Source organism: Delphinus delphis, chromosome 8 (assembly GCF_949987515.2).
Source record: "Delphinus delphis chromosome 8, mDelDel1.2, whole genome shotgun sequence".
Lineage (NCBI taxonomy): Eukaryota > Metazoa > Chordata > Mammalia > Artiodactyla > Delphinidae > Delphinus > Delphinus delphis.
In genome coordinates, this window is record NC_082690.1 from 50489977 (window position 1) to 50516770 (window position 26794).

The following is a 26794-nucleotide window of genomic DNA, read 5'->3' on the forward strand; positions in this document are numbered from 1 at the left end:
TGCAGCAGCACCGTCTCAAATTAAAATAATTGACCTTCTTACTCTTTTACGCTCATAACCGCCCTTTTCTAGAAGAGACTGACTCCTGAAAAAACAACATAGAATGCACTGAGTCTCACTCAGAACGACGTTAAGGGTCTCGTTAGGAGTCTCCGGCCCTTGCTCCCCGAGAACCTCCTCTCCCAGCTCCTCACCTGAGGCACAGGACGGGGATCCTTGCCCGGGCGAAGCACAGTGACACAGATCCACAAGACTCAGCGGAAAACGAGCGCCCTCCAATCGAATCTCCCGCGCTTCCTTCCGCCGGAAGTGACGCTATAGCCGTCCTTCCTCAGAGCCAATCAGAAGAAGGAGCCGCCGATGGTGGAGATTTAGCACAGCAGCCTGTGAGCTTTTGCGGATGACCGTTTTTGTCAGACAGGGTTTGACGAAGGTTCTTTACCGACTGGGGGAGCACTAGTACAGTCTGTAAAGTTGGTTTTCGGGTAGCGTTGAGCCAGCTGGGCGTAGGGACCCCAGGAAGGGGTGGGGGTGGGCGGGAGCGCCCCTTGGACCGGGGTTCAGCGGGCTGACTGGAAGGAGAAGCGGACGTGGGTGCTGGGGGAGCCGCGAAGACAAAAGGGGCCTCTGCCGGCTAGGGATGGCACTGCCGGGGTGCGGGGGGAGGGGAAGGCGGGGCTTGAAGCGGTTGCGGGTTGCCGGAAGAAGAAAGGAGGCGTAACGTGGAAGAAGGGCCCTGGATCTAGTGGGATTCCCGGGCGACCTCCGTTGTCGGTGAGGGATGGCCTGTGTGGGCTACACGGAGGTTTGGGGTGACCCACCAACAGAGTACCATAGGAGGTGGTTAGGCTGACATCATGGAGGTGGGGTGCAAAGGAGCCACACTCAGCGGTCTGCGAAGCCAGTGCTCCACCGCCTCCTGAGTGACCCCTAGTGCAAGTCCCAGCACCTCTCGAGTTTCCTCAGTTTCCTCAGCTATAAATGGGAATAACAATCATACAGGACCCACAAAATAGGTGGGATGGTTGAGTTAGATGAGATGGTGTGCCACTAAGCCTAGTGCTGTAGTGAACCATCAATATATTGTCATGGTACTGCCCACTGGGAAAAAAAGAAAAAGCACACAGTGAGAGTTGTGAGTTAACTTTTATTGGGGACAAAATGAGGATTAGAGCCCGAGAGACAGCATCTCAGATAGCTCTGTGGAGCTGCTCCAAAGAGGTAGGGGGGAAGGTCAGTGTTACATATGATTTTAGTGAAAGGGGGTATGCACAGTCAAGCACACATTTTGGCAGAGGCTAGCTGCTAGTCACAAGGAGCAGATGTCACCATTGATGATCTTAGTGCTTTTCTAGATATGAGAAGATGCAAGAATTTGGGCTCATAAAACCTCCTGAAACTATATCTGAAAGGCCTGACCTGCCAGTTTTTCCCAGAGCACAGAGTGCCTCATTCCTGATCACCCTGAACTCCTTTTAGGGTGTGTTGAAGGTCAAGGCTGCAGTGGCTAGTGACTTAATCCTTGTAGAGGCTGATGGCAAGTACCAATTTTTAGTTGGCTATACTATTATCGATATTATTACTATTATATGGAATTTGTGGAGGACAAGGCTGTGGCAATGGAATTAGAGTGCGACCGGAATAAAGGTGGACTCTAAAGAGGGGATGGTACAAGAGAGAAGTAAAATCTGGTGGCACCTTCTGGGACGGGGACGGGGACGGGGTCTGTATGGCTTGGGCGACCCGGGTTTGTGCGGAGTTGCTGAGGGGCGGGGTGTGGCTTTGGGTTTCCCCCGGGGAGGAGGAGCTTGTCTGCCGCGGGCGGAGCTGCGGGCGGGCCCGGCTCGGGCTGCGCGCATCTGCCAGTCTCCCTTTTACCCTCTCTGCAGCAGCCAGCCTGAGCCATGGGGCGTCGCTCCCTCCTGCTCCTGCTCCTGGCTTTCCTGACTCCTGGGGCCGCCACACCCGTCCCGCCGGCCCTGAGGGCCCTCAGCAGCCTGCACTTGTCAACCAGCTTCAGATCCCGTCCCGCTGTTGCCATGAAGTACTCGATTCACTACATCCAACAGAAGGTAAGGGGGAAGGGGTTTGGGGTGGCGGAGCGGGTGGCGAGGACTGGCTTCGTGGTTCCCAGGCACCAGAGCTCACCTGAAATTTCGGACCCCTAATGCCTAGGACTTGTCTGAACTTTGGCTTACACTTTACAGATGGTGGCCCCAGGTCCCCAGTCTGTTTAAATTCTGTCCTCCCATTACCAATGATTTATTATCAGTTCTGGCTCTACACTCTCTTCTGTGATTGGCCACAGCAGTGACTCCAACGCCTTCTGCTTCCAGAGGCTGCCCTAATGAAAACTCCTTTGGCCTCCCGCCAAATTCAAATTATTTAATCCCAACTCTGGCACCTACTTCAAGGTGACAGTCATCCTTTGTCCCAAAGCAGCCCCTAAATTCAAACTTCCAATATCTTATTAGATAATATCTAGTATTTATTCAACCTAAATTACCAGCCTGTTGTCTCATGTTCAGCTCAGAGTTGATTTTGTAGACCTTTTTAAATTTTTTTATTTTTTAAAAATAATTAATTATTTTATTTTTGGCTGTGTTGAGTCTTCGTTGCTGCATGCGGGCTCTCTCTAGTGATGGCGAGCGGGGGCTACTCTTTGTTGTGGTGCGCGGGCGTCTCATTTCGGTGGCTTATCTTGTTGTGGAGCATGGGCTCTAGGTGCGCGGGCTTCAGTAGTTGTGGCACGTGGGCTCAGTAGTTGTGGCTCGCGGGCTCTGGAGCGCAGGCTCAGTAGCTGTGGCACACGGGCTTAGTTGCTTTGCGGCATGTGGGATCTTCCCGGACCAGGGCTCGAACCCGTGTCCCCTGTGTTGGCAGGCGGATTCTCAACCACTGCGCCACCAGGGAAGCCCCGTGTAGCCCTTTTATTAAGAGTTTTTAACCTTCCCTATTCTCCGTGAAACTGAACATATATGTAGCTCACACTTGTAAAAGAAGTTGTAGGATTTTCTCAAGATTTGGGGAGGGGGGTGAAGGTGAGCATCTCTATAGTTCTGAAGCCTGAGTTTAGGGGTTTAAGGTAGGCATAATGCCTTTGTGCTTGGCTGAAGCATGAGGTAGGTATTCCCTGAGAAGCCTGGATGAAGAAGTACATCCTGTGTGAAATGACAGGATCCCTTACAGTTCTGTATTTCTGGGAGCCTGTGAAAAGATAGGCAAAGATTTGGGAAAGGTTGGGATTAGAAGTGCAAGAGTCTGAGGTTTGGCTTTAGGAGTCAAATAGACCAGGATTCCAATCTACTACCTCTGTGACCTTGGGAAGTTTCAAGTACTTCTCTGTGCGCAATTTCTAGATCTCCAGAGGATTTGGTGATGGTTAAATGAGAGCAGATCACATGTCCCTAGCAGAGTATCTGGCCTCAAGTAGGCACTTATTAAACTCATGGTTACTGACCTATGAATTCTGAATAGGAATTTGAGATAGAGGGATGGTGTGAACTTATAGAATAATTTGTAAGAAATTGTTTTTAACCCAGAAATTTAGAGATTATGAGGAAAAGAAAGCATTCTAGTTTTAGCAGGAGTACGAGGAAACAGGGGTCTTTTTCTTAGGCAACTCTCTAGGCTACAGTTTCCTCATTTGTAAATTGAGAGATCTGGACAAGGACCAGTGTGTTTCACATTTTACTGAGGAAAATTAAGGGCTCTTTATGGAGCTGTCTCAAAGGGATGGGGAAGGCCCAAGTGGAATCCCAAGTTAGGGTACCCCAGAACTCCCTCTCTCCCTGACCTCTTTCAGCCTGAACTTTATGTTTTTATCTGTTTTATATACTGGGATATTGCAGAGTCCCATAATTAAAGTGAAATTGAAGGGGAACTATTGGAATGAAGATCTCTACAATCCTTTTAGGAATGATGAGAGAGAACTATCAGCAGAAAAGCGGGGTAGGGAATGAAAGGGTAGAAGAGACTGAATGATCTCTTAGGTCCTAATTTATATTCCTTCACTGTGGATTCCTTTCTTGACCACTTCACTCTTTAGATATATAAGTTGAGGCCAGTTCTTTTTCCATTTTTGGTGATTTATAAGATCTGGCCTTAGCCATGTTTTGCCCTCTGGCTTATATTTAGTTCATATTTTAGGACACAGATTCTACAAATGTTTTATTACCATGATAATTTTCTTTACATCAACTCCAATTGAGTTTTATTTCATTTTTTTGAGAAAAACTTTCACATATATATTTGTTGCATAATAATGGTTTTATAGTAATTGCCAACTTTTCTGGACCATAGATTTTAAGTTGGGACTGAAAAGTATGTGTAAACTCAACTTTAATTTTTTTAGTTAGAGCACATGAAATACTTTTATGCCTTTTAATAATAAACAATTATTATTATAACTAAGGTTTAGTTTTTTTATTTTTATTTTTTTTTTGCGGTATGCAGGCCTCTCACTGTTGTGGCCTCTCCCGTTGTGGAGCACAGGCTCCGGACGCGCAGGCTCAGCGGCCATGGCTCACGGGCCCAGCCGCTCTGCAGCATGTGGGAACTTCCCGGACCGGGGCATGAACCCGTGTCCCCTGCATTGGCAGGCGGACTCTCAACCCCTGCGCCACCAGGGAAGCCCCTAAGGTGTAGTTTTTATTCAAGGTTTAATTTTCATCAAACATTATAATAATTTTATTTATCTGTGGTTATATCTGTCCAGCTGACCAAGCGATTCCCAGCTGTCCTTATATGCACATAAGCTCCATGAATGGTCTTGGTAAAAAAGCTGAGCCCTCCTTCATAACTCTGATTACTTGCAGAATGAAGGGCCAAGTCCTTGGTATTGTTCCTCATTTCATAACCCCAGCTGGTCTTTCAGCTTCATATCCTGCCATAGGCCCCCGCCTCCCCGCGCCTTCCCTGTACACGTATACTTTTAGCAACATAGAACATAGAATTGAAGTTGACTGTGTCAGAAATTGTGTCTGGAATACCATCCCTCTTCTCCGCTAGTTAAACTCATACCTGTATCCCAGCTGAAATGTCACCTCTTCTGTCTGGAATACCATCCGTCTTCTCCGCTAGTTAAACTCATACCTCTATCCCAGTTGAAATGTCAACTTTCTTGACTTTAGTTGGTCTTTTTTCACATGTACTATTTTGTATGTGTCTCCTCAGCTAGATAGCACTGTCCAGTACCCAGAAGAGCCCATAAAAATATAAAGTACAAAATAAATATTTGTTGAGGGAGTGAATGGATGACTATCCAATGAAAACCCAAACAAAGCAAAGTCTACCATTATTTAATTGACACAAATCATTTTTTGTTTATTTTTCTTTTTATCTTTTAATTCTGTTCTTTACCAATTATATTTCCTCTTCTCTCAGCGTCTTCAAATGTTGTTGATTTAGTAGGAATATTTGATATCTTTTATCCAAAATAATTGAATCAGGAGACCAGACAAAGGATAAGCACATCACTCGGGCACATCAAGGCTCTGGGTACATGTGTGATGCCAGTGTTGTAAAAGGCTCCTTGGGATGCATGGCTTGTGGTTATGAGGTTTCCCTGCTCTTCATTACCCTCCTACTCCCACCCGAGCCCCTCTGACTGGAATGTGAATCCTGAGGGCATTTTACTATGTGATGTAGTGAGGAAGGAGAATGGGTCCTTTCAGGCTGTCATTTTCCTCACTGGTGAAAGTAGAAATCAGTGTTTACTGAATTAGTCAGGGTTCTCTAGAGAAACAGAATCAATAGGGTGTGTGTGTGTGTGTGTGTGTGTGTGTGTGTGTGTGTGTGTGTGTGTGTGTGTGTGTGTGTGTGTGTGTGTGTGTGTGTTTATGTATATCTTTCTCCACAGAGGGAGATTGATTAATTTTAAGAACTTGGTTCATATGATTGGTGAGCCTTGTAAGTCCAAAATCTGCAGGGTTGGCCAGTGGGCTGGAGACCCAGGGAAGAGTTGCAGTTTGAATCCAAAGGCAGTCAGTTTGCATAATTCCTTGCTCAGGAGAGGTCAGTCTTTTTTTTTTTTTTTTTTGGCGGTACGCGGGCCTCTCACTGTTGTGGCCTCTCCCGTTGCAGAGCACAGGCTCCGGACGCGCAGGCTCTGGACACGCAGGCTCAGCGGCCATGGCTCATGGGCCCAGCCGCTCCGTGGCATGTGGGATCTTCCCGGACCGGGACACGAACCCGTGTCCCCTGCATCGGCAGGCAGACTCTCAACCACTGCGCCACCAGGGAAGCCCCAGTCTTTTTTACTATTTGGGCCTTCACCTGACTGGATGAGACCCACCCACGTTATGAAGGGTGAAGCTGCTATACTCGAAGTCCACTGATTTAAATGTTAATCCCATCCAAAAAACATCTTCACAGAAACATCTAGAATGTTTGACTCTTTTGGGCACCATGGCTCAGCTGAGTTGACATGTAAAATTCACCATTACATCTACCAAGGTTGTTGTGAGGGTTAAATATGGTAATTCAGGAAAGCACATGCATGGTGCCTGGAACATTAGGAAATTAAGGAACTTAATAGAGTAAATGCTGGTTCCTCCCCTGCTCTCTCTTAAAACCACACTCTCCGTAGTGCTATACCTTTCAGGTTGATCCAGATGCTGACAGTTGTGGTAATGTCTGTTCTAGAAACCTAGTGGTCAGTCATCTACACTCAACTATTCTTATTTAACTACTGAACAGTGTTTATGTGAGAGCTCTGCATCTTGGCCCAGCATTGAACTCATGGCTGCTGACTCCTGCAGGGCCTTCCCACAGCTCCTTCCTTATCTACTGTGAGACCATCACAGTGGACTAAGCTATTTTGATTTATGTATGTCCCTTACAGTTCTACTTTCAATTCCTTTTCTGGGTTTCCCTTTCTTGTCATGGTGGCCCTGATGTCTAGTAAAATGGAGCTGTGTCAGGCCTCTTGGAAGGGCCTATTGCTTTTTCTTCTCCTTGTCCTCTTTTCATTTTTCCCTTCTTCTCTTTTTCTTATTGGTTCATCTGTTGATGGCCTTCCCCTGAGGCCTGGAGCATACCGTCACAAATATTATGTGAATTCTGAACTGATTTCTGTTTTTGCTCACAGAATCATTGTCAGAAGGGGTCATTGTAGTCCACCCCTTAGATATGATGAATTGACTGTGATCAAAATTATGGAGGGTTAAGAACTTGATAGAACTTGAATACCATACAGGTTTGAGAATGAATTCTGTTTCTAACACTACCTGAGTAACTTCAGACAAGTTGCTCTGAGCCTCCATTTTTATAATCAGCCAAATAGGGATAATTATACTACTCATCTCACAGACTTCTTGTGAAATGAGCTGATATGTGTAAAGTGCTTATCAGGCACAGTTTAGATCACTTGGTAAACACTCAATAAATGGTAAATGTTATTTTTATTTTATCTTGCAGTTTCTTAATATGGCTTTTAACTTACCTCCTCTCCACTCAGAATAAAATATTTAAGTCATTCCTTGTCATACCTAAAATAATTATTCTTGAAAATATGAAAATCTTTGTGAATTCTTTTCTGTTACATAAGTAGTACATATGTGTCTTTTTACCAGTGGGATATAATATAGTACACTTGTAAATAAGGCATAGAAATTAATTGTTTTCCTCACTTGAAATCATTTTCTTTCACATAAGACTGATATATAAAGAAAGTCATCTGAAGCTATTTCTATTTTTTTTCTATGCTATTTTGAGTTTTGGTAAATTGTGGAGGGGAAAATATATGATAATAAATGTATCCTTTTAGGTTTTTGCAAATACCATCTCTTCTTGATAATAATACTAAATCTAACCTGTCTTTCTGATAGAAGAGTTTTGAATATTTTATCAGTTAATGCTAAAATGTAATTTCAGCAAAAATTTTAGATTTTGTACTGTTATGTTTGTATCCATCAGCATACAGGGACTTTGTGCTTTAGCCACATAAAACACATTTTCAAAATTTGAGTGCTAGTATCAGCCCTGCCACTAACTTGTGTTAATATTGATACCTTGGGAAAATTGCTTCGCTCTAGATCTCAGTGTACTAATATGTAAGATAAGAAGATTAGATCTGCTGATCTCTGATGCATCTGTAATTCTGTTCACAACTGCCTCCTGTCTATAGGGCATTATATCAGGAGCTGTGGAGATGTAAGCACAAGTTCTATTTTTTGCCCTACCCATTAATTGCCTTTGGTAAATCAGACCTAAACAATTTTTCCATGTCAACTTTGAATAAGATACAGACTCAAATCATGTAAAATGTTTTTTAAATTAAAAATTAGCTCTCCTGGGCTTCCCTGGTGGCACAGTGGTTGAGAGTCTGCCTGCCGATGCAGGAGACACGGGTTCGTGCCCCGGTCCGGGAAGATCCCACATGCTGCGGAGCGTCTGGGCCCGTGAGCCATGGCCGCTGAGCCTGCGCGTCTGGAGCCTGTGCTCCGCAATGGGAGAGGCCACAACAGTGAGAGGCCCGCGTACCGCAAAAAAAAAAAAAAAAAAAAAAAATTAGCTCTCCCACTGATACCATATTTATAACATAGAACATGGTATTTATGTTTATGATTTTAAAGTTTGCTTGGTTGAAGGTGGATTGGAGAAGAAAGAAGAATCAGAGGTAAGAAGAATAACTGATGATATGTGTTATTTGTTTTCCTTCCCAGTGCCTTGCATGGTACCCTCTACATAGTATTTCTTAATAAAGATTTTTTGAATAGAAAAAAATTGGCTATAAATTAAAATGAATATGGAGTAAGGGGGGAGAGTAAATTGAAATATGCAGTGCATAAGTGTCTAATGCATTAATAATAATAATAATCTGCTACCATTTATTGAAATATTTATATGCTCTAGATACTGTGCTAAATACTTAATAGACATTCACTTATTTAATCCCTATAGCCATCCTACAAGGTAGATGCTATTATTGTCCAGCTTTATAGGTGAGAGAACTATCATACAGAGAGGTTAAGTTACATGTTCAAGGTAAACCACTTATCTGTACCATTTTGTTTTTCTAAAAATAAACTCATGAGTTCTAAAATGAATGTCATTACCCTGCTTGTTGTAGTAAGCAGGATAGGCTAGGTTGTGCTGCAGTAACAAAACTCCAAAATTTCAGTGATTTAACCCAATAGAAATTTGTGGCTCACAGTGTATTTCCATTCAGGTGAGCAGAGGGTTCTGCTCATTACATTCACTTAGAGACTGAGGGTCTGATAGAGGCTTCCTCTCAATTTATGCTTTCACGATCAATGTAGCAGTGGAGAAAGAACATAGAAGGCTTCTGCTAGCATGTAAATGCTCCAGCCTGGAAATGATAGGTCACTTCCTTTCATAAGTCATTGGCCAGAACAGGTTACATTGCTTTCTCTAACCACAGGGTGGGGAGACAAAAAGTATTGACTCTGGAGTGCCTAGAAGGAGAGAAGGCACTAAAGACTGCCATACTTAATCAGTCACTTACTCACCTACCCATCCACTTACTCAATGTTTATCTAATTCCTTTTGTATTTCAAGCACCAGGCTAGGTCCTGGGGAGGCAGAGATGATTACATCCTGGAGGACTTCACATTACATTTTTTGACCATTCCAATAGCACATACTTAAGTTGTATCTGAAAAATATGGAAAAGCACTAATAAATTTGTAATGTCTTAGCATTTATTTGATGTTACGGAAAAACCCGAACGAACATTTTGGCCAACCCAATATATGGCTGCAGCTCACAGATTGCTTCAAAAAATAGCCCTAAAGTGAGGCTGGTCTACTTAGTATTTTCTTGCTCAGCTTACCATCATCATATATATGTACATATACACATATATGTACACATTGAAGCACATAATAAAAAAGGGAATTAATTTATTCATATTGTCATTCAGTAATTAAAAATAATTGTTTTGGGGCTTCCCTGGTGGCGCAGTAGTTGAGAGTCCGCCTGCCGATTCAGGGGACACGGGTTCGTGCCCCGGTCCGGGAAGATCCCACATGCCATGGAGCAGCTGGGCCCGTGAGCCATGGTAGCTGAGCCTGTGCGTCCGGAGCCTGTGCTCTGCAACGGGAGAGGCCACAGCAGTGAGAGGCCCGCGTACCACAAAAAAAAAATAATAATAATTGTTTTGCTTTTTTTTTTTTAATAAAAGAAACAATATATAGATTTATACAAAAAATCTTACTTGTGCTTTGTAGGTATTATATAATTGTCCATCAAAACAGGAAAATTCTGCATTGATAATATATATTTTATTGGGGAATATATAAAAATCTTTTTTTCTTCTAGTTCACAATTTAAGAAAAGTCCTAGTTATTGTTTATGAGCAGCGAACAATGAAATTTATTGATTATCTAATCTGGGCCAGATATTATGCTAAAATCTTTTACATGCTGGTTAATTATTACAATCACTTTTAAAAATAGATGGCTTCATTGAGGTTCATATAGGCTAAATGTCTCGATCAAGCTATTAAGGGAGAAAATTGTGAGTTATATTTTAATCTCTTGCTTCCAAGATCTATGACCTTTCATTCAGTTCACACCATGATGCCTCTATGTTGTAAGCAGTAGTAACAAAACTCACATCTCTGTATCTATTTATATTCCACATTCAGTCTTTACAACAATCCTGTGAGGTAGATATCATCCTCATTTTTAGATGTGAAACTACCAAGGTTCAAAAAGATCAAAGAAGGAAACATCCAAAATATCCTACTTGTAAATCTACTGGTTTTTGACTGTAAATATATCATTGTAAGTGATTTGTGGTGTATCCATTAAATGGAATATTATTACCTGTTAAAAATGATGGTCTTGAAGTATATCTGATGATGTGGAAAAATAGTCATGAATTAATGATGTGAAAAAAACAAAATGGAAAACTGAATGTACAATGTATTTCCAGATTCATTTACTCAATTTTTTTTAAGTGCCTACTATGTGCCAGGCACTATTCTAGGCAGTGGGGAAAGAGCATTAAAAGCATTGGGAAGAGCAGGTACAAAAACCATGAGGTAGGTGTGTGCCTGATGGGAAAAACTGCAAGGAGGCCAGTATGGCTGGAGGGATGTGCCCAAGGGAGAGAGTAGTAGGGGATGAGGACAGTGAGGAGGAGAGAGAATGTACATACTCCTCTAGTAGAGAAGGAAGGCAAATGAACTAGGGAAATAGAGTTTGACTGCAGGGCCGTTGTGAAGTCTTATGCAAGTTAGTAAGACCACATGACATGGCTGTATGTTTCTATAGCTACATTCAGTTTCTTGGGTATGGGTGTGGGGTTGGTGGAGAATTCTTTTCAACTAGGATTTTGCCCTTTTGCCAAATGAGTAAAACAAAATGAGAGAGAGACATGGAAGCTGAGGGGTGTATGCAAAGGATTTAAGCCAAGTAGGGAGGTGAGTGAGGATGGGGTGAGGGACAGTGAAAAGGTGGATAATGTGAGGTTGAAGGATTTGGAGAATCATAGTAGAAGAGGGAATGAGCTGGAAAGATAGAGGAAGTAGAATGCTTAAAATTGAGGGTGTGGCAGGATTACAGTTACTGGGAGTGACAAGGTCTAGGGTTTGACCATGGGTTAGTGACCAAGGTAGGTGAAGGACAAGGTCCTTGGAGGAGAGGAGCAAAAGGAACTAAAGGGCCAAGATACTGAAGTCACTAAGAGTTTTTTTTTTTTTTTTTAGTAAGTATTTATTTATTTATTTATTTATTTTTGGCTGTGTTGGGTCTTCATTTCTGTGCGAGGGTCTTCTCTAGTTGCGGCAAGCAGGGGCTACTCTTCATCACAGTGCGCGGGCCTCTCACTATCACTGCCTCTCTCATTGCGGAGCACAGGCTCCAGACACGCAGGCTCAGTAGTTGTGGCTCACGGGCCCAGTTGCTCCGCGGCATGTGGGATCTTCCCAGACCAGGGCTCGAACCCGTGTCTCCTGCATTGGCAGGCAGATTCTCAACCACTGTACCACCAGGGAATCCCATCACTAAGAGTTTTGAAAGGAGTTATGTTGGAGCGACAGTGAACAAGGAGCTAAAATCTTCAAGGCATGAAGGGAAGTGAACCAGGGGTCAGTAGATGATTGTAGTGAGAAGGGTAGTGGGGTGTTATAGTTTGATGACATAATATTTAAAGGTAGCGAATTGGGGAAGATGGAGGAAGAATTAGGAACAATGGAAATACCTATTCCACCTCCAGACCCAGTGGTGGGAGAGGTTTGAGAGAAAAATCAACTACCAATTGAGAGGGTCAGATATGTTTAACAATATGTTTATAGCTGCACAGAGAAAGAGTAGAAGAAAATATACTAAAATAGTAACAATGGTGGAAAGATGTGTGATGTTTCATTTTATTCTTTATACTTTTCTGTATTTTTCACATTATCTGTGATGAATCTGCATTGTTTTATAATCCATTTAAAAAGAGTATTATTAAAAAAAAAAAAGCAGTTGCCCTGTCCTGGCTCACACAGGCAGTATGTGGCAGTGTCAGAACCTGGGCCTCAGGACTCCAGACTGCACTACCCAGCACCACATCTCTGGGTAAACGCTCAGACTACTCTTGTTTCTCTTTCGTTGCCTGGCTATGGCTGCTTTGCCATTTTTTCCTTGAATATTTTACATCCTTATCTTCCATACACAGCTGAAACAAGGATGAAGAACTCATTTGAGTGGAGATAGAGGAAGAAAAGAACAATGGCCCTTTATAACCCCATTTCAACCTAAGGTTTTACTGAAAGGAAGGGGAGAAGAGGGTGACAGGAAAGAAGAAAGGTTTCCAGAGGAATTGTACATGTTTCAAACAGACGGGGGGGAATTCAGGCCACCTAAGTAGAACCAAGGCATATATTTTCCCTAAGTCTCCAACCCCTCCTATCTGTGCTTTTCACAGATAGGAGCCCATGGTTCCTCTCATGGCTGCTTTGCAGATCATTCCCAAATCCATAATTGTAGATCGATCTGTCTCTGTCTCACTTTTGGCATATTTCTCTAAGAATAATCATAATAGTAATAATCGAAAATATTTATTGGGCTCTTACTATGTACAAGGCAGTGTTCTAAACACTTTACATATATTAGCTAATTAATTCTCACAGTGACCTCACAAGGTCTCGGTACTGCTATCCCCAATTTATAGATGGAGAAACTGAAGCACCAACTGCATTTTAATTACTACCTCATCTGCCTCCTTATATTTCTACTTGGATCTGTAGTTCTAACTCAAAACCAGACTTATCTGGTTAAGTGGTGACTTTCTCCTGGTGGCGCTATTATCATTTTAAAAAAATTATTGAGGGCTACATATATGCCAGGCATGGTTCTTGAGACAATAGTTGGACTGCTCGTGTGGAGCTTATTTTCTGGTTAGGAAGTAGATAGTAAGCAAATAAACATTAAATAAATAAGATGATTATAGATTGTAATGATTGCCTTGAAGGAAATAAGCAAGGTGATATGTATGTGTAAATATGGGGTACAGCGGATGGGAAAGGCTTATCTCAGGAAGGTTTCCCTGAGGAAGGGACACTGGATCAGAGAGGGAGCAGAAAGTATAAAGTCCCTAAAGCTTGAAACGTCAGGTATTTTTGGCTCTTCTTTCTCCCATATTCTTTGTAACAACAAGTTACGTTGATTCTATTCTCAGAGTATATCTGTTATTTTCACTTGTATGGCCGTCATGCTTTGTTGCAGCTTCTATTACTGCCTTCTTGGACTGGAAGAGTCTCTTAACTGGCCTTCCTTGCAACCTACAGTTCCCCCTCCACTGCAGTCCCACTGGGCCACATTAATCACCTCCCCTCCAGTCAAACCACTCTTCCGCTCAGGACCTGCAATGATTCCTGATTGTTTGCTTTATTAAGAACAAAATCCTGTATGTTTGAGGCCTTCCACCCTTTGGCTGCAACCCACCTTTCCAGTTTGCTAATCTGTTCTCCACACATGCCCATTTCTTTCCTGTTTCTATGCTTTAATCCACATTGTCCCTTTGCCTGGAATGCCTCTTCTCTGGCCCTTCCCTCCTTTATCAACCCCTTGCATTTTTTAAGCCCCATCTCAGACACTGCCTCCTCCAGGAGCCATTTCTCAATCGCCCAGAAAGTGTGTGATTGGTCAGATCTTTCTTTGTACTTCTCTCATGGCATGTGTCTTACTCTAGCCTTGTGTTAAAACCTTTTGTTCCCTTTTTAAAGCAGGAAGCCTGTCTTGAAGGATCCATACCCCTCCACAGCATACAGCACGCTCTTTTACTTAGAGTGTCATCTGCACAAACGTTTTTTTTTTTTTTTTTTTTTTACACAAACGTTTTTTGAATCTATATCTTCCCCCTTCCCTTTTTCTGCTTCTCTGCACATTGCAGTAAGGAAGGGGTGTGTATGTATAGGGAAGGAAAGAGTGTGGAAACTTGATTCTCAACTGTCTAAAAGGCTTTGGGGGAAGAAGGTAGGAAGCCAGGCAAATAAAAACAGGCTTACTTGTTCTCATCCTCTTATTTGGATGATCTGGAAGCTGGTTGTCTGTACTGACCCTTCTCCCAAAGTATCTACATAGAAGGAGTCGTGGGAGGGAGTGCCGCAGCCCCTGTTTTTTCTGCTTTGTGTGAGGATGTGGGCTAGGGGAAGGGTGAAGAATGAATGTATCAGGAACAATATCTCCTTAAAAGCTGCTTCTGTGGTGGCTGTGTACTGCCTTTGTTTATTAGAGAGCTAAAGTAAAGGGAGTACTTTTTATGGTTTTGGCTTTTCATTTGTAAACAGAGGCTAATTAACTATGTGTATTTGTAAATCCTTGCTGTCTATTGTGTATGAATCAGTTAGTTCCAAGTTGCCCTTCAGTGCTGTGACTGGAGAGAAGCAGCTGACCTGTCTCTGTCAGGCTCATGATCTCTTTCTTGCTGCTTGTATTGTGAGGACTGCCCACGTGGGGTTAAGATAAGGCAGATTTATTAAAGTCAGATTTCTTTAGGAACTTTTCCCAGAGCAGCCCTGCAGTTTGGTTATATGATACAATTTATATGTGTGAAAGTATAACTATTACAGAAGTTATGATAGCTAACATTTATAGAGTAAAGCAGCACAGTTATATATTCATTCAACAAATATTTATTGAACTCTCCCTATGTGCCATATACTGTGTCAATAGCTAGGGATAAGGGGAAAACAAAAATGTACATCATGAAGCTTACAGTTTAGTGGGAAAGAAGATAGTGACAAGTAATTACAAGTGTGATGTGTGTTTTAAGGAAGTAGTTTGCTGCGGAATCTACGGTACGGTCCTAAGTCTTGCGTATTAGGGCTTCCTCTGGTCAGTAATGGTGTTAAAGCAGAGACAAGAAGCTGAGTAGGAGTTGGCAAGGAGAAGGGAGGTGATGGAGATTTCTGTCCAGGTAGAGGATGTATCATGTACAACATACTAATTTAGGAAAGAGTAGGAGGAATTGAAAGGAGGTCAGTAAGACTGGGACAGGGGGCAGAGATGATGAGGCAGGAGGTGGGCGATCAACACTGTGAAGTCAGTGTTGTCACTGTTTCCACTTACACACTCATGATGTGGGTATTCCTTCTTTGAAGCTTTCATTGACTTTAAGAACATAACTTGGTGTTGAGTTGGTGCTGGGACAGAGCACTGCTCTGTTCACCATAGTACGACATGTTCACCTTGTGACAGGTACTGCATATGTGCTCTTCATATAATTATCTTAAACCCTGCATGAAGGTACTACATCTCTTTTACAGAGGAATAGAGGACTCAGAGATGAAGTAATTTTATTCATGATCACATAGCTGATAAATGATAACACCAGGATTTAAACTGAGCTTTTGTGTCATCAGAACCCATACTCCATGTTGCCTCTGTAATAGCTGTATTTCTGGAATAGATAGAAGATTTCGTAATTTATGGTCTGATTTAGAGATAGTTGTGGAAGTCATATTATATTAAGGAAATCCAGATTACACATTAATAAAGTTGAGGAATAAGAGGAGTTTCAATTCTCTTTTTAACAGCAAGTTGGGTGATTTTGGAGAGTAAAAAGAAACATAACAGAGTTTTTAACAATACAGAGCTTTCTTCTGGCTTTGGTTTTCTGTTATGGAAAGAAGAATTTAAATGAATGGGATTATAGGATTATATGGTAGCTCTAACTACCATATGATCCTGCATTCCCATTCCTAGGCGTATACACAAAGAAAACCATAATTCAAAAAGATACATACACCCCAGTGTTCATTGCAGCACTATTTACAATGGCCAGATATGGAAGCACCCTAAATGTCCATCGACAGAGGAATGGTTAAATATGTGGTATATATATACAATGGAATATTACTCAACCATAAAAAAGAATGAAATAATGTCATTTGCAGCAAGATGGATGGACCTAGAGATTGTCATACTGAGTGAAGTAAGTCAGAGAGAGAAAAACAAATACCATATGATATTGCTTATATGTGGAATCTAAAAAAAATGTTACAAATGAACCTATTTACAAAACAGAAATAGAGTCACAGATGTAGAAAAAAAACTTATGGTTACCGGGGGGAGGAGGGGGCAGGGATAAATTGGAAGATTGGGATCGACATATATAACTACTATATATAAAATAGATAACTAATAAGGACCTACTGTATAACACAGGGAACTCTTCTCAATACTCTGTAATGACCTACATGGGAAAAGAATTTTAAAAGGAGTGGATATATGTGTATGTATAACTGATTTACTTTGCTGTACAGCAGAAACTAACACAACGTTGTAAGTCAACTCTACTCCAATAAAAGTTAATTTAAAAAAATGAATGGGAACTACGTTAGTAGCAGAAGGGGACTATGACACCTGAGACAAAATGTACTATGAAATATTTTTGGGTGGCTCTGTACATTCTAGAGTAAAGGATGTTAAGAGACCTCCATTGATGATCACAAAAAGGCATTCTCCATGGGGAATAAAGTAATGAGGTCACTACTGTGGAACTTTGTCCCCTTAAGCTTGGTGCTTAATACAGTTTACCATAAATACATTAGCGAATCCTCCATTTTAAGCTTTCCCAGCAGTCCATGTACAAAATTTGGCTTGGAATAAGTTAATAAGAATTCATATAAAGGTCCCTAATCTATGCTGCATGGACTAGTCCCTGCCATATCTTCATCTTCCACTCCACTTGCAGAGGGCTTTGCATGTTCCCCCTCCTACCCAGTAACTCCAAAGGACAGAGGTCACTGTTTGGCACTCTGTTTTTGAAAGTCTCCCAGTCTCTGGGTTAGGGAGTCAAGTCCAGTTAACTCTACCCATGTATTTTGTTTTCTTTAGAAGTCTGGATATTGGTCTCATCTTTAAACACACTGTTTAGAATAATAGTACTAGGCTCCTGTTTATTTAAGAAAGTGTTATTGTTTTAAAGGATATTAGACTGAAAATTTAAGCTAATCTCTTTAACCAGTTTTATGAGAAGGCCGGCTATTTGAACCATTGTTTTGCCACCTAAGAGGAAATAAGTAGTTCCTTGAGATGTGGATTTATAATCTTCAGCATATGAAGTGATGAAGGGGATATCACAGATTATTTTAAATTTCTTTATAAATAAGATATCCAAAGCCACCATGTTTCATTGCTGCAGTATGTACCTTTCCTCAGAGCTACGTAGTTTATACAGCAATGAATGTGTACCAAAAATATATTGCACTGTCCTAGCACTGGTAAGTGGGCAGAAAGTCAAAAGCAAAAGCATATCCCATACTAGACCACAACATATTTGGTGTGTGAGATGCTCTCACTGTCACCAAGTCATTACCTAAGAGAGCTGAAAAAAAATTTATTTAAAATTTTACTTTGCAAGGTTATGGCTTTTTAAGTGAACACTCAGAACAAATTGCTGAGGTTTCATATATTAATTTCTTCCTTCTAAGTGGCAATATTAAATACATAATATAAATTGTGTATGTTCGTGTGTGTTTTTGGAAGTGGTTTCAGACTTGGGAGGTGCATGCTAATAATACACTGCAAAATATATTAATAATACACCAAGCTCTCACTTCCTGCCAGCCCTTGCTGGGCACTTGCATGAATGTATTATCCAAGTTAATCATCACAAGACACATCTGGGATAGGTATCATTATTATTATTTTTTTTTATTTTACGGATAAGAAAACAAACCCAAAGACATGAAGTACCTTGTTCAAGTTCAGATAGCTCTAATAGATAGCAGATTTGGCACTCAAACTCAAATCTGTCTTCAAATTCCCATCTCTTTCCACTACATCACAGAACATTTGTGGTTTTCAGGAGGAAAACAAAAAACAAAGTGTTTGAAAGATGCCCTTGGTACTGGTTAGATTTTATTAGTGTAAAAGCACGTGTGTGTTTTGTGTGTGTGTGTGTATTTAAGCCTTGACACACTTTGGCATTTTTGATAAGTTTTGCTGATAGCATATGACTAGCATGTTTGGCCAGCATCATTGTGATTTAATAACCTAATTTAAACAAGGAACTGCAACCCAAACAATGGCTGATTCATCAGATAGGAAAGTGAGGAAGTACTTGTTATCATTTGTCAGTTAATTTTTATTTTTATGCAGTTTGAACCATGGGTCACACTGCAGACACTGTGCTTTAAAACTGTCGGAAACCTCTGTCACTTCCTGAGCACTGATGGCCTCTTCCTTTGAGGGAGCCGCTCATACAACAATTTTGGAAAGCAGTGATGATGACTTCCTTCTCCTTGGCGTCGGATGCTTCCTTTCTCTTGAACAATTGGCTTTAAATGACCATGACTGGTGCAGCCAGTGCAGACCAAAACAGGCTTTTTGTTTGCCTTTTTATATAGTCTAGACTATATAAATATCTAGAAAATGACCACACTTTAAAAGAGAAGGGAATTCATATTTACCGAGCATCTCTCCATGATCTCCTCAAAGGCAACAATCTTGGGTTTCACTCATCTGTGGTTCTGGGAGACCACAGCACCAAGCTCTGTATATGTGGAACTGAGCTGATGGAATGACACTGCGTATTATGTCCTGTTTTATTGCAGACATTAAATGCAAATATCTGACCTTAGGCAAGGTATAGAAGAGCCTATTGCTGTTACTTATATACCCCCAGTGCTTTGGTCCATCTCTGAAGAATGTGAGTGTTACCATGGTGAAATGGATGTTGGCTGAGATGCTAGGGGAGTTACTTTCCAAAAAATATGGATCATGGTTTTTAAAGATTTCCAGAAAGGCTTTTTGCAGTCAAATTCTATAACATTGCCAAATCCTTTTATTAATTTGAATTTATAGTCATTTGTCTGTAGTGTCTATTCTTCATGTGACCTTTCTCTACTCCACACTCAAGGCAAATATATATGTACGCTTTTTCCTGTTGGTCTTCCTGCAAAGCTTTATTCTTTAAATACTTCAATTTTCGAGGTGTCTGGCTTGTTTTAACACTCGCATGTTCCCTTCTGTTAAAAAATGTCTCCCTCTAGGAAGCCCTTTTTTGTTAATTGGAAAAGTAGTGAGGTCTTCTGTTGGTCTTTTGCTCCTAATTCATACTCCAATTCATTTACTGTCCCTCCTTCACCTTTGATTACACATATCTAACAAGTGCAGGCAACTTTAGTTGACGTGCAGATTCCATGTACTTCATTTAATTCCAAACTGACTGAATCCATGCCTCTCAGGATATCTTGACTGCCCCATTCCTGGCTTAGCTAGTGTAGGCTTAGGCAATGGAAATACATTTTAGGATCAACCTTTACAAACATAAATGTGCTAGGAAAAAAATCTCTAACACTTGTTATTTATTATTGACACTTTGTGCCATGCATTACACATTGGTCATCTCATTGTTTTGTACACACTATGCTGGGATGTGGTTTATACAGTGCTGGTATCTCTCTGCTTGGAATGGTTTGTCTTTCTCCTTTCTCTGCTTGGCACGCTCCTGTTCATCCTTTGCTGCTCATGTCTTGCACCACCTTCTCTGTGAAACTTTATGGGACTGCTTTTCTTCTTTCTGATGGGCTGGGTAATTGACTTCATCCCCTTTGTGTCTCCCATTGCACTCTACAGGTACTTCTGTGCTACTACTCTGGATTGCAATGATTTGTTTATATGTTTGTGTTCCCATTAGCCTGTGAGCAGCCTGAGTCCTGGGACCACATCCATCAGTGTATCTTCAGTGTATGCGCTCAACAGCTGTTTGAATGAATAACTGGCCCAAGCTGAAGTGGTTACTCCGTCTTCTGAACGCTGTTAACACTTGCTTTTATTATATTTTGCCTAGTGCTACCAGCGTGACATAGACACTGCCCAATCAAAGCAGAAACTGGTCATAGAGCTGAGGCCTCTTAGAGTGCTGTAGGTTAGTTCTTTAGGTCTGTAGGTGTGGAGAAGGGACTGGGGCAGCTGGGAAGTTAGGCACAGAGAAGGGGATGGTGTCACTCAAGGTGCTAAGGTAATTATTTGCCAACAGGTATGGAAGTGTTTTAATATTTTAAGAACTGGCTGAGTGTCAAGCCTTGGTTCTTCCAGGTAATGAGTGCCTTAAGAATAGGATGCTACTTACATTGCTTAGTATCCCTCATATGGCTACCTAGGTACAACTCAGAGGTATAAGCATTCAGAATAAGATAAACTTTTATAACAAATATTAATGTTTTATTACATTTTGCATGAGACTCCCGTCTAAAACGCCTTTGATTTTTTTCACATTACTGTTAATGGCACTACTCTCTTCTTGGTCACCCAGAATAGGAAACTTTAGAATCATTTGATTCCCTCACCTTCACCTTCATGCCAAAAATCCAATCAGTCATGAAGACTGTCCATGATTCCTTCCTAGTTTTTGCCCCTTCCTTTACATTCCCAGAATTATTACCTTGTGTAGGCCCAAAGTAAACTACTACAGTAGCCTCTTGAGTTCCTCTGTTCTTTAGGCCTCTGTCCAGGCTAGCTGGCACTGTGTTTTTTTCTCTTCTCCTCTTTTCCAATCCACATCTTACTGGGCCCTGCTTAAGCCTCACTTCTCAGGGAAACCTTCCCCAACTGACCTAGCCTAGCATGAGCTATCCTTCCCTGGGCTTCCCTAGTACTTGATGTCTGTAGCATTCATTTGACTGTTAACTGTGCTCTACTTTGTGAAATGGCTCTTGTTGCCTGAATTATAATTACATCTTGGAATGTGATTTAATAGATAGCTATCCCTCAAGTAGAAAGCCTTAGAATTAATACACCCATAGGAGCATAATGATTCAGGCTATTAGATTTTAAGAATTTCTTGGTAGGCATAGATTCTGTAGCTAGCTTGCTGAATAATGTGCAATTTTGTTAAAGAGAAATGCTTCAACAAAGCATTTAGTGGCTGTGACCCACTAAATGGAGTTTATAACCCACTAATGGATCACAACCTCCATTTTATAAAACACTAATCTAGACTAGATGGACCTTACAAAGATGAATCTTTCTCCTGTAATGGAGAGATTAAGTCCTGGAAGCAAAAATCTTTACTAAGGGTGAGTGTAAAGTATTGCAGGAGAGGTATATAGCATGAGAGTTCAAAGGAGAGAGACCTGCACGGTGAAAACTATTCCTACTGTAGGGAGATGATTCTGTTTGGGGAAGAAGGGACTTGGGGACTTGGGTATCCCTTAGTAGTCTTACAGATTTTTCCTTTGGTAGTTAAATCATTCCTTTCAGGGATTTTTCCTTTCACAGGGGCAGGTGGGAATAACACACATTCATTTCCTCTTTACTTGTTTTCTTCCTTAGTGTTTATGTGCTTGCATAATAGCAGGGCTTGTAATAGAGATTTCCTGACTTGGATTGTATTTCTAAATACTAAGGAGCAAAAGCAGGATACTGTAAGGGAGAAGATTTATTTCTTGTTTAATACTCATCCATTTTGAGAATGAACAAAAAAGACTTTTTAAAATGGGGAACTTTAAGAGGTACTATGCTATGAGATGAAAACACCATCACTTACAAATGGTGGTAATTACCTTTTCATTGTAGCCTTCTTGAATTATAGTTTTTTTTTTTTTTTTTTTTTTGCGGAGCACAGGCTCCGGACGCGCAGGCTCAGCGGCCATGGCTCACGGGCCTAGCAGCTCCGCAGCAATGTGAGATCTTCCCGGACCGGGGCACGAACCCATGTCCCCTGCATCGGCAGGCGAACTCACAACCACTGCGCCACCAGGGAAGCCCTTGAATTATAGTTTTAAAGGAAGAGGATATTCTTTTTTTTTTTTTTTAACATTTATTTATTTGGCTGCGCTAGGTCTTAGTTGCAGCATGTGGGATCTAGTTCCCTGACCAGGGATCAAACCTGGGCCCCCTGCATTGGGAGTGTGGAGTCTTAACCACTCGACCTCCAGGGAAGTCCCAAGGGAGGGGATATCCTATAGTAAGTAGTGTTGACAGACTGTAATTCTTACCCCTGAATAATTTTCCTAAGAATGTGCTGTTTCTTTTCCACTGATTTTTTCCTTCCCTTCCTTTCTTTCCTCCCTTCCTTCCTTTCTTTTTTAAATGAAATAAGCCTTTGAGGCGAAGCTTTTCTTGGTTATATACTTCTGGCAGCTCTTTTCTCTTGTAGAAGATCCTTTATGTAAAGGCTATCTTGCATGATTTTTTTTTTTTTTTTTTTTTTTTTTTTGCGATTCACGGGCCTCTCACTGTTTTGGCCTCTCCCGTTGCGGAGCACAGGCTCCGGACGCACAGGCTCAGTGGCCATGGCGCACAGGCCAAGCCGCTCCGCGGCATGTGGAATCTTCCCAGACCGGGGCATGAACCTGTGTCCCTTGCATCGGCAAGCAGACTCTCAACCACTGCGCCACCAGGGAAGCCCCTATCTTGCATGATTTTTACTGCCTTAGTAAAGACAGAATTATACCTGGGGAAAATGCATTGTCAAATTGCTTTTTAGGTTCCCCAGGGTCACATGTTAAATGTTGTAAAAATATCCATATGGTTGTAATGTACTTTTGTGTGTTTTTTTAAATACAAAAAATAAAATTATTGATGGCCATCAATCCTCAGGGGTTATTTGCTATAATTCAATAAATTTTGAGCCTTTACTGTGGTCAGGGATTTGTATACATACTTGAATCCTGGCAACCTTGTCAGGAAGATATTAGTAGCCCCTTTTAGAAATGAGGCAACTGAGGTTCATAGATGTGAAAATATTTGCTGGAATCTACCTCACTGGAAAGTGGTACAATCAGCATTTCAACTCAGGATTGCCAGACTACAAAGCAGGGCTTTTTCCACTGGATAAGGAGCATTTTCCTCTGGGCCTAGGGTTGTCTTGGAAGGATTTACAGAGGGGACAGTGCTTGAGTGAACACCTGGATGCATGGAGGGTGAAGTAGGAGTTTTCTGTAATGACGTGAGGGAGGAGGACATTCCAGGCAGGGGTAAATCTGTGTGCAGCATATTATATCCAGATGATATAAAAAAGCATGTTATATCCAGATGATTTCTGAATTTTGAAGAATTGAGAAAGCATATTATATCCAATGATTTCTGAATTATGAGAGGGGCAAGTGGCAGAAGATGAGGTTGGAAAAGAGGTGGGCATGGTCCCAGCACAGGCATTGTCAGCTTCTCTGAGTTTGCCTCTTCTGTAGCCTCCTCTACCGGCAGTTAGTTGGGTTTTGTCTCCTCTTGGCTGCCGTAACAAGCATCCTGTGCATAATGTGCATCCCTTGTGTAGAAATAGTTTCTTTACTCACTTGTTTCCACTAGTCTGTGTCCTCTTTGAGAGCAAAGACTGTGCTTTTTATCGTATCTAGTATAGCCAGACACATGCAGTAGGCACTCAGGAAGTGATGGTGTATGAAAGGGCCTTGTCCTTGCTAAGGAGAATCAATATTAATCATGGTCACCTCTGTTTGCCACTCTTCTACTCTTTCACAGTTGAGTAGGATTTTAACTTGGTAATTTTAGGATCTCTTCACATTTCCTGAGGCTAACACACCTGATAGAAAGCTAACAGAGGGGCTTTCCCTGGTGGCGCAGTGTTTGAGAGTCTGCCTGCCGATGCAGGGGACGCGGGTTCGTGCCCCGGTCCGGGAGGATCCCGCGTGCTGCAGAGCGGCTGGGCTCGTGAGCCAAGAAAGCTAACAGAGCCTTACTGGTGGCCCCAAGGGCCCGGAGTAGAGTTAACTGGTATAGCCTAAGTCCAGCCTGGGTTACTTGGTCTCCTGGTGTCACATCACACTTCTCACTTTTTCTGCTCAGTTCAACTCAGCAGTCATTGATGGAGCAAGTCCTGTGCCCATTGTACTTTGTGCTATGAGGATTCAGACATGAACAAGAAAGGGGAGGCAGTATGGCACGGTGCAGCCTCTTCACTTCATAGGGTTCCTGTGACAAATGAGAGAATGTACATTTAGCCCTTAGTGCAGGCCTTACATTATTCACAGGGCAGGTGGGAATAATACACATGGTTTTGATCAATAGATTCTAGCATCTTATTATATAGGGTTACTTTAGGGTTTATAATAGAATAGCAGGTGTATGACATGTGTAAATAGGTAAATACAGTGCAAAGGCTACATTTGAAAAGCACTATAATAGAGCTGAAATTACCATGGAAGCACAAAGAAGGCAGGAAGACCAAGGAATGCTTTGTGGAGGAAGTGGCATTGAATAGAATCCCCTTTTCACACAGTTGACATACCTAACTAGAAGGCTGTGGAGATTAAAGGCTTAATCAACTATTGCCTGTTCTGAGACCCCTTCTCTGATCACCCTATTAAAATTAGGTCTATCTCTGTTATTCTCTGTCAGAGTCAAACCTGCACAATTACAGTTTCTAAGTGTTTCTTCTTTTTGAAATTTATTTTATTTTATTTACTTATTTTGTCTGCGTTGGGTCTTCATTGCTGCACACAGGCTGTCTCTAGTTGTGGTAAGCAGGGGCTACTCTTCGTTGTGGTGCACGGGCTTCTCATTGCAGTGGCTTCTCTTGTTGCAGAGCACGGGCTCTAGGCGTGCAGGCTTCAGTGGTTGCGGCACGTGGGCCCTAGAACGCACAGGCTTCAGTAGTTGTGGCGTGTGGGCTTCAGTAGTTGTGGCTTGCAGGCTCACTAGTTGTGGCTCGTGGGCTCTGGAGCACAGGCTCAGTAGTTGTGGCGCCTGGGCTTAGTTGCTCCGTGGCATGTGGGACCTTCCTGGACCAGGGATTGAACCCGAGTCCCTTGCATTGGCAGGTGGATTCTTAACCACTGAGCCACCAGGGAAGTCCCTCTAAGTGTTTCTTTATTTGTGTATTTGCTTGTTTATTATCTGCTTCTTTCATTAGACTATAAGCAGTGTGAGGGCAGTGACCATATCTACCTTGTTCACTGTTGTATCTCTAGCACTAACCCCTGGTAGGCACTCAAGAAATACTTGTGAAATGAATGAATGACTGTAAACAATGACTGTCATTTATCTATATATCGTATTAGCTTTGGGCAGTTGCTATGCAGGACTGTGGCCTAATGACAAAAGCACCTGAAAGTAATCAAGGAGCAACTTGGTCCTGTTTGAACTTGCTGCCATTGTTCTGAGCTTTTTGGTTTCAGCTGAGGATATCCTTTTCCCTTCCTTTATCTTTCTTACAGCGCCCTTATCATTCAGACCGGATGAATGCTGAAAACAATGAGCAGTCTATAGAGTGTATTTTTAAGATGATGATTAAGAGTCTCTAGAGGCCATTTTATAGTGAAACCAGGACTGAAAATTGGATGTTGGAGTTCCCCAGAAGGAAAAAGCTCAGGCTGCTACTTTCTTCAATGCTTCCTTTTGTGTTTGATCTTCATGTGGGCATTTTGTAAAGTTTAATTTTTTGGAATGCTAAAAGCCTTTAAAGTCATGTATTAGTGTAATAAAAAATTATTTCTTTAAAGCAATCTCTAAAGAGAGAATGCTGTAAGTTTTCTGTTTCAGCAGTTCTCACGGTATGATTCACAGAAGGTCCTTTGTGGGGGAGGAAGAGGTGCATTTTAGCATTGTGTAGTAGTATCTTCTTTGTATACACTACTTTTTAAAAATGTAGTTTATTGATTTGACAGAGGTAACCAGGTAAAGATTGTGGTCCCTGATGTCTTTTGTCACACCAGAGAGGAACAGAGACCATCAGCTTTGAGAACAATTACATTCTCACGTTGTATAATTTCTTTAGTTTCTGGATGAAAAGGGTAGAAGTAAAATCTGCTTTGTTCACATCCATTAAATGCTACTGGGAGCCTGATGGCCTTGGAACTCTTTCACCATTTTAGCAGGGCTCTTGCTATTTAGAATGCCCAGAGTCAGGGTCAGTGCAGAATCAGTTATTAAAGGACAATAGTGGTGGTTATAGCTATTCAAAAGACTTCCTTTTGTTGATTGCTGTTATGCAAATACTACTGATGTCATACATTGGGTCTTTTTTCATTGTGATCTTTCCTGGGTGTATTATGATTTTAGAAAGTGGTGTATGATGTTATATATATTACATATATAGTGACTGAAGAAACCTGGCTTATTTTTCAGTCTTACCATGATCTCTTACCTGGACCTTTCAGTAGCCTTTTGTTTACTCTTCTCCCTTTCTTTATCATCTCATTCTCCAGGCCAGTCTCCACAGAGCAGCCAGAGCGATCTCTGTAAAACATAGATCAGAATAACTCCTACAGCTCTTTAAGGCTTTCTCATTGCTCTTTGTGTTAAACTCCCTACTGTGGCCCACCTGGCCCTGAGCCTCATCCCATACCACAATGCTTCCCCTTGTTCACCATGTTCCAGACACTGTGGTCTCCTTTCTGTTTTTACAACATGCCAAGTCTCTGAGCCTTTGT

General features: G+C 41.7%; 1 protein-coding gene across 7 annotated transcripts in view; it reads left to right on the top strand.

Annotated features, from left to right (window-relative positions):
* Positions 1-343: 343 nt before the first annotated feature.
* Positions 344-26794, top strand: part of PRCP (prolylcarboxypeptidase) — a 73329-nt gene continuing 46878 nt past the window's right edge. For 2 of the 7 annotated variants that reach the window (XM_069540927.1, XM_069540926.1), the window contains exons 1-2: positions 344-386; positions 1890-2072. In XM_069540927.1, the coding sequence (XP_069397028.1) occupies positions 1905-2072 (168 nt within the window). In that variant the 5' untranslated portion in view covers positions 344-386; positions 1890-1904. Of the gene's footprint in view, positions 434-755; positions 775-997; positions 1538-1729; positions 2073-8576; positions 8621-26794 lie in introns of those variants that run through there. The other 5 variants (XM_060018194.1, XM_060018193.1, XM_060018195.1 and 2 more) reach the window with 5 other exon arrangements.